This window comes from Humulus lupulus, chromosome 3 (genome assembly GCF_963169125.1).
Source record: "Humulus lupulus chromosome 3, drHumLupu1.1, whole genome shotgun sequence".
NCBI lineage: Eukaryota > Viridiplantae > Streptophyta > Magnoliopsida > Rosales > Cannabaceae > Humulus > Humulus lupulus.
The window spans coordinates 178,545,806-178,554,603 of record NC_084795.1 but is presented as its reverse complement, the minus strand read 5'-3'; the positions used below and the strand labels follow the sequence as shown (position 1 = coordinate 178,554,603).

The 8,798-nt window shown below is 34.5% G+C and overlaps 1 protein-coding gene across 1 annotated transcript; it reads left to right on the top strand.

Annotated features, from left to right (window-relative positions):
- The first annotated feature begins 6,125 nt into the window (after nucleotides 1-6,125).
- Nucleotides 6,126-7,865, top strand: LOC133825243 (uncharacterized). Its single transcript, XM_062258209.1, has one exon. It carries the CDS (start codon nucleotides 6,126-6,128, stop codon nucleotides 7,863-7,865), a length of 1,740 nt encoding a protein of 579 aa, XP_062114193.1.
- The last annotated feature ends 933 nt before the right edge of the window (nucleotides 7,866-8,798 follow it).

Here is an 8,798-nt window from a genome sequence, read left to right as displayed (position 1 = left end):
TATTTGAAAGTTAGGATGAGAGCTTTCATAAAAGCTCAAGATGAGAAAGCATGGAGAGCAATTTTGTCCGGATGGTCACCTCCTACTAGAAAAAGGTGAAGATGGAAGAACAATTGTAAAATCTGAACTTATTTGGGATACAGAAAAAGAAAAACTATCCAGTTATAATAATAAAGCTCTTCACGCCATATTTAATGGTGTTGGAGAAAGTTTTATAAAACTTGTTTCCACATGTTTCTCGGCTAAAGATGCTTGGACAATTCTTCAAACTCAGTTTGAAGGAACTGTAGATATCAAAAGGTCTAGATTTATTATGTTACAAACTAGGTTTGATGACCTTCGGATGTCTGATTCTGAAACACTATTTGAATTTTATGAGAGATTATCTGATATTTCTCATGAGTATTTTGCACTTGGTAAGAAACTTGATGATTCCGTTCTTGTTAGAAAAATCGTTCGAGTTCTTCCTGACAAGTTCAATGTTAAGCTCACTGCTATGGAAGAGGCAAAAAACTTCAGTACTATGAAGGTAGAAGAATTGATGGGGTCACTTCGTACCTTTGAGTTAAATCAAAAGATTCGTCAAAAAGACAAGCCAAGTACTTCCAAAGAGAAAGAGAAAACCATAGCTTTCAAAAGCACTGAAAAAGAAGTGTCAGATGATGAAGATGGTGATAATGAAATGGCAATGCTTGCAAAGAATTTTCGAAAATATATGAATAAGAAAGGAAATAAGAAGTTTAATGGCAAGATGTCAAAAGGTAATCCTTCTTCTCTTAAACCTTTTCAAACTAATAAAAATGGTATTCAGTGCAGGGAATGTGAGGGATTTGGTCACATCCAGTCTGAATGTGCAAACACCTTGAAAAAGAACAAAAAAGGTATGATTGCTACTTGGAGTGATAATGACTCTGAAAGTAGTGAAGATGAGGAAGGTAATGTCGCTCTCACTTCTATTTTTCCTGTTTCTAAACCTGAAAATGAGAAAATTGTTTGCTTGAATAATGTTTCAAAAGATGAAGAAAATACTGATAGTGATGAATCTGAATTAAATGATGAGTCTTTGAGTGAATCTTACAAAAAGATGTATGGTTCATGGGTGAAAGTGTGTTATGAGAATCGGTCATTGGTAAGCAAAAATAAAGATTTATCCTTTGAAATTAAACAACTTACTAAGTTAAATGAAAATTTTGAAAAAGAAATAATTTCAAAAAATTTTGAAATTAATTAGTTGTCTAAAGATTTGGATACTCTTGAGAAAAATGTTAGAATGCTTAACCCCGATTCTATTATTTTTGGGAAAATACAGAATGCAGGTCAAAGAAGTCATGTGGGACTGGGTGCTTCAAGTTCTCAAAAATCAAAGAAAACTGTCTTTATCTCAGCTGGGATGCTATCGTCTGATGCTCCTGTGTCATCTTCACTGAAATCTGTTGCATCTAGTTCTTGGATTGTTCCAACAGAATGGACACAGTCAGCAGGAAAATCCAATGGAAAATTGGAAAAATTCATTCCAATTTGTCATTTTTGTGGTAGGAATGGTCATATTCGTCCTAAGTGTTTTACCCTTATGAATTTTGCCAAAAATGAATATTTTGAAAATTTCAATTATTTTGATAATTTCAAAAGACTAAAAAAGGAAAATGTTCAATCAAAGAAAATATGGATAAAAAAGAATAATTGTTTTATTGGTTTTACTAGTGAATATGATAGATCTGCTTCTTCATATTTTTGGTATTTTGATAGTGGTTATTCAAGACATATGACATGTGACAAGTCTATTCTTACAGACATAAAACCTATGCATTGTGGATCTGTTACTTTTGGCAATGGAATTGAGGGAAATGTTCTTGGAATGGGCACTCTTAACTTTGATGGGTTGCCTAGAATCCAAAGAGTGTTACTTGTGGAAGGACTTAAAGCTAATCTTCTAAGCATAAGTCAAATTTGTGATCAAGGTTATACTGTAAACTTTGATAAAGAGAATTGTTTTATTTTAAACAAGAATGGTGAGAATGTTCTTGAAGGTTTTAGATCTAATGACAATTGCTCCACTCTTCTGTCATCGATTATGTGTCAATCTGTTGTGAGTAATAACACTGATGTGTGGCATGCTAAACTTGGTCACATAAATTTCAAAACTTTGAAAAAATTGTCACATGCAGGGATTGTTCGTGGTTTACCCAAGCTAGGTAAAGAATCTGATAGTAAGTGCAAAAAATGTCAACTTGGTAAGCAATTAAAAATTACACATAAAAGTGTTTCTGACATAAACACTTACAAAAGTTTTAGAATTGCTTCACATGGATCTTATGGGTCCAATTCAAATTGAGAGTTTAAATGGGAAAAGGTATATTTTTGTTTGTGTGGATGATTTACTAGATATACTTGGGTGGATTTCTTGAAATAAAAATCTGACACTTTTGATGCCTTTAAAACTCTTTGCTTGAAATTAATAGTTGAAAAAGATTGCAACATTGGAAAAATTGACCGTATAAGAAGTGATCATGGTAAAGAATTTGATAATTCTGTCTATGATGATTTTTGTAAGTCTGCAGGTATCTCTCATGAGTTTTTAGCTCCCAAAACTCCTCAACAGAATGGAGTTGTAGAAAGGAAAAACCACACTCTTCAAGAAATGGTTAGAGTGATGCTAAATAGCAAAAAATTGACCAAACGGTTATGGGCAGAAGCAATTAACACTGCTTGCTATATCATAAATCGTGTTTTTCTCCATCCAGGTACATCTAAAACATCTTATGAAATTTGGAAAGGTAAGAAACCAAGTGTGGCTTACTTTCATGTTTTTGGATGTGTTTGTTACATTTTGAGAGATAGAGAAAATCTTGGTATATTTGATGCTAAGAGTGATGAAGGTGTTTTTATTGGATACTCCATTAACATGAGGGCTTATCGTGTGTATAACATGAGAACCCAAACTGTAATAGAGTCGGCTAACATTGTTATTGATGATGCCATGGATTTTTCTGAGTTTTCTACTGAGGAAGAAATTGATAGGTTCATTGATGAACCTACTGAAAAACACGAAGAAGCTTGTGTCAGTGATACTACTGCTGCAACGTCTGGTCCATCTGTTCCAACAAATCACGAATCCGATGAAACTGATTCTGGACAGACAGAAAAGAAATTTCCAGATATCAACCAGAGTTAAATTAAACCATCCAGCATATTTAATACTTGGAAATCCAAAAGACAGTATGGTAACAAGAAGAAAGTTTAGTAATGTTGTTCAATTTATTTGTTTCTTATCTTTAACTGAGCCTAAAAATGTAAAAGAAGCTTTAACTGATGAAAATTGGATTAAAGCTATGCAGGAGGAATTTGAACAATTTTTCAGAAACAAAGTTTGGATCCTTGTGCCAAGACCGTTGCATACCAATATTATTGGCATAAAATGGATTTTCAAGAATAAATCTGATGAATTTGGTACAATTGTGCGAAATAAAGCAAGATTAGTGGCACAAGGGCACACACAAGTGGAAGGAATATACTTTGAAGAAACATTTGCACCTGTTGCAAGACTTGAATCAATTAGATTATTATTGTCTATTGCTTGCTTGATTGGTTTCAGGTTGTTCCAAATGATGTCAAATCCGCATTTCTCAATGGGATCTTGAATGAAGAGGTATATGTTGAACAACCTAAAGGGTTTGAAGATCCCCATGCACCTGATCATGTTTACAAATTGGAGAAAACTCTTTATGGTTTGAAGCAAGCCCCTCGTGCTTGGTATGAGAGACTCACTCAATTTCTTGCTTCTCATGGATACAAAAGGGGTGGACTAGATAAAACTTTATTTATCAAAAATATTAAATCTAACATAATTATTGCTCAGATTTATGTTGATGATATTGTGTTTGGTTCTACTTCTGACAATGAGGTGTAGGTATTTGTGAAACAAATGAAAGAGGAATTTGAAATGAGCATGGTGGGAGAATTGACCTATTTCTTAGGTTTTCAAGTCAAGCAGTTAGATGAAGGCACATTTATTTCTCAAAGCAAATATGCTAAGAACTTGGTGAAAAAGTTTGGACTTGAAAGTTCAAAGATTGCCAAAACACCAATGGGAACGACTGTGAAGCTATCCAAAGATGAAAATGGTGTCAAAGTTGATCCTACACTGTATAGGAGCATGATTGGTAGTCTTCTTTATCTCACTGCTAGTCGACCTGATTTGAGTTATAGTGTTAGTGTGTGTGCCAGGTACCAAGGAAATCCCATGGAGTCTCATGTTGCAGCTGTCAAAAGAATCATTCGATATGTTCATGGACTGCTGATTATGGTATTTGGTATTCAAAAGAAACTAACCCTAATCTAGTGTGTTTTAGTGATGCTGATTGGGTAGGTAACATTGAAGACAGAAAAAGCACTAGTGGAGGATGTTTCTTCTTGGGAAATAATCTAGTCTCTTGGCACAGCAAAAAACAGAATTCTATTTCTCTCTCAACAGCTGAGGCCGAATACATTGCAGCAGGAAGTTGTTGTGCACAACTCTTGTGGATGAAGCAAATGATGATGGATTATGGGTTGGATCTTGACATTTTAACTATTTTTTAGTGATAATACAAGTGCAATTAATATTTCAAAAAATCCTGTGCAACATTCTCGTACTAAACATATTGATATTCGTCACCATTTCATAAGAGAATTAGTTGAAAATAAAGTTCTTGTCTTGGAATATATTGAAACACATAAACAAATTGCTGATATTTTCACTAACGCTCTTGATTCGGTTTGTTGTGATTTCCTCCGAAAATCTTTGGGGGTTTGTTCTCTTTAAATTTCCTTGTTAGTGTGTTTTCCTCTTGATCAAATGTGTGTTATTTAAGTTTAAGAAAATTGTCAATTAATTTGAAAATTTTGTTGTGTGTCAAGCTGGATAATTTGACTTGTGTTTATGAGCTTTTAGTGGTATATTCTTGAGAGAAAAATAATAAATTCCTCCTAGGCATATTCGGGTCCATCAATCAATGGTTAAATGTTTGAGCTTCCTTTTGTGTAGCATTGTTTCAAGCTCCTGTGCAAGAATAGAGCTACCTACATCAGTGTGTGAAAGCCGTCTTTTGAGTAAGTTGGAACTTTGTAATTCGGAGTTATAAAGAGGATACGCTACCATAGAAAAGGGCTACCACTGGTGTAGTGTGACAGCGTCTTCATGGGTTACAATTATTTATAATTTCAAAAAAGACTTATTTGTCATTAGGCAATGTTCCCTTGCATACACTGTCACACACTTATGCTTGAAACTATGCAAGAAAAATTGTACACAGTTTATAATAAAAAAATGTGTGTAAGACTCATACATGTTGATTGATTCACTTAAGAATATGTGCTTGTGACCGAATTGTGTTTTATTTCTCTCGAATATTCTTTCTAATTTTTTATTTTCACAAGTGTTCTTATCCATGGTATACACTAACACTTATTTTTAGTTGCTTGATTTTATTCTTACCAGGATGTCTCACATTGATCAAAGCAGATATTTTTGGTTGAGTTTTATTTTTGTGCATTATTATATATATAAAACAAAAAAAATAAAATAAAAATTTGATTGACAAGGAAATTCATGGTGGACCGAATCTTTGTGGTAATTATGTGAAATTATGCATTTATTTTGTGTGATTTAATATATTATTTATTTCCAAGGATTTTATTTTGTCCTCTTTCTCAATTTGGAATATCATGATTTGTATCTTTATTGTCTTGGACCTTGTTTAGAATTTTATTTTTTTTTAAAAAGGGGGAAAAGTTCAATAAGAAGATTGTGTGGGGTTATTTTTCTGGTTTTTTTTTTTTGTATTGGCATTCTCTATCTATTCTATTTCCTTTTATAAAATAAAATAAAAAAAAGGGTAAGTTTTTTTATGTAGATCGTGTGTCTTAAGGTTTGTTTCCTTTTATTTTTTAATTAAAACAATTTTTTTTTTAAAAAGGAAACCTCTTCTTGCCGTGGGTGTCCAAATTGGGTAAGTTTTGTCCTTAAAAAGCTTGTCACTACCCATTTTCTTCTCACTCACGATCCCTCTAAGCCACCTCTTCTTCTTCTAATTTTTTTTCTCTTTTTTTTTTTTTGTAAGTGCTTGCTATTTTTCAGAGAAGGAACAATGGTGAAAACTCATGCAGCTTCCTCTAAGAAGACCCCTGCTTCTCAATCCAGAAAGGTTCCCTCTCCATCGCCTCCTCCATCTGTGTCAACGGCGCCTCCATCTATTCCAGTACCTGCCACATCTATTGGGAAAACTTGCAAATCCAAGGCGCGCAAGAAGGTGTTCTCCCTCTCTAATGAACACCCCATGGTGTTTCCAGATATCACAGCTGATATTGTTGATGTTGCACCACCATCTAAAGTGGTGGTGCCCTCTCAAGCCAAGAACCTATCTCATCTTCCGATTGAATCGTCTCTAACGGCTAGGGCAAAATCAAAATCTATTTCATCTTCTTCCAAAGCTGTTGCTGCTGGGTTACTCAAACTGCCCTTGAAGCCGAGCCAGTCTAAGAAAAATTCTGTGGCTCCAAAAAGAAAATTGGGTTTGGACTCGTCTTCTTCCCCCTTGACTGCTACCAAGAAAAGATTTAAGGCTTATCCCCCTTCTCCGTCTTCCTCCGGATCTGACCCTGAGGAAGGAAAATCTGAATTTGAAGCAACTCGTGATACCACCTTATCTGATGAAACTGTTCCTGATAATGCAGAATCAGAGGCTGAGTCTGATGAACCAGAACAAGAAGACATTGTCCCCTTTGAACAAGAAGTCGAATCTGACATAGAGCCAGTTGCATCTCCTTTGTCATCCAAGGCTAAAGGCAAGAGACCTATTTCTAATTCTACACCATCTCCAAAATGTTCAGGTGTAAATTTCAAACCTTATTCTTCAACTTTTTGTTATAATGATAATGCTCGTGATATGGTTCTCTATGCTCAAAGGAAGTTTATCATTGAGAGAAATTATGTCTTGAGTGATCATCGGCCTTATGGTGTGCTAACAATGCTTCAAGATCGAAAATGGACAGGTTCTTTGGTTAAATTTACTGGTTTTGTGGATAGAATAGTCAAGGAATTCTATGCCAATCTTACTAATGAAATTATTGAACCTAAATCTCCTCTGTATTGTAAAGTGTTTGTTAGGGGCCATTGTTTCTCCTTTTCTCCTCAAGACATTGCCCATGCTTTGCATCTTCCTCTTGATGTCGAGGATGATGATGTTCTTGCCACTCTTGACAAGGATACGGTTATCACTAAATTAGTAGGGCAAAAAATGGTATGGCCATCTAATACAGTCATCTTGGTCTCTAATCTCACCTACACTTATGCTGTCCTCCATAAGTTTGCCACAACGAATTGGAAACCAACTTCTCACACCGCAACTATCTCATTTGACATGGCCTCGTTTTTGTACAAGGTGGGGACCGGTATTGGTATTAACTTGGCTATGGTCATCCATGATCAAATCATTGGATTTCGAAAAGGTAATAGGAAAAACTTGAATCATCCTTTTCCTCAAGTTATTTATAAAGTGTTGAGTATGCAGAAAAAAGATCTCCAACATGATCAAGAAGACTTTGTGGCTCCCACTACTGCTGCTTCCTACAAGGCCTCTGCTCCTCCTACTGAAGCCAATGATGCTCCATCAACCAAGAAAGTCAAGCCCCAATCTCTGAAGTTTGCCTCGGATGACATTCCTCATGCATCCTCCTCTGTTCCCACAGATTCAGGACTTGTTGCTACAGAAATAGCTGTTGTTCGAGCCTCTGTTGATTCTTTGGCTGCTCGAGTGATGTCGATTGAAGGACTGCAACGTTCTGTGTTGGATGCTATTCAAACTCTGTCCAAGGATCCATTCGTTTAGTTTTTCTTATTTTTATGTCTATTGTCCTAAGAACATTGATACTCTCTTTTGTTTTTTGTTTTATGGTTCTTTGGCTTCTTTGAAAGACACAAAGGGGGAGAGTAGATACTTCCAAAAACCTGCTTTGTTTGTTGTTTGTTGTTTAACTCTGGACCTTCTTATTTTGAGGGGGAGTTAAGTCTAGTTTCTTTATATGTTTTTTATAAGTTAATGCATGTTTGCATAGGGAGTTTTTTCTCTTTACAAGTAACTAACATTTGGTTGCAGGTTTTTTGAATTAATTTTGTCTATCAAATTTCCAAAGGGGGAGATTATAAAATCCTTTATTGGCATATTTGACAATATTGACAAAATTAATTAAATAAGATTTTTCGAAATGGGTAGTTTCCTGTTTTGTTGTGTTATGTTTTCTATAATCAGATTATTCTATATATGATTATAAAATAAATATATAATTTCCTATAAAAGAATATCTTTTCTTGAAATTTGTTTATATGGAAATTATTGGTATTTATTTTTATTTATTGATCTGATTTGTATGTCAAAAAACCGTGAACATCTTGCAGAGATAATGTATATTTTGTTTCCTTATTTATTTAAGGAAACTGGGTTTAAAAACTGTCCAGGTTCAATGAATCTGTTTGAATGGATTGCCAGTCTGTTTGAACAAGATTCTGACTTTCCTGTTTGGGAAGATTTTCCATTTATTGGCTGATTGGTTTCTGATTTGTTTTCCACGACCTAAAGGGATTCTAAAGAGTATATAATCATCCATAGGTTGCTGGTTTTTGATCATCTCTCTTGGGGTATAATTTTCCAAATATTTTTCAAGTTTTAGAGAGACTTTTTATTATGTGAAGAACTTGAGTCCAGCAAGTTCTTAGCGATTTATTACAGTGTACTTCTGTATTGTTTTCTTTGTGTTAATAGTGC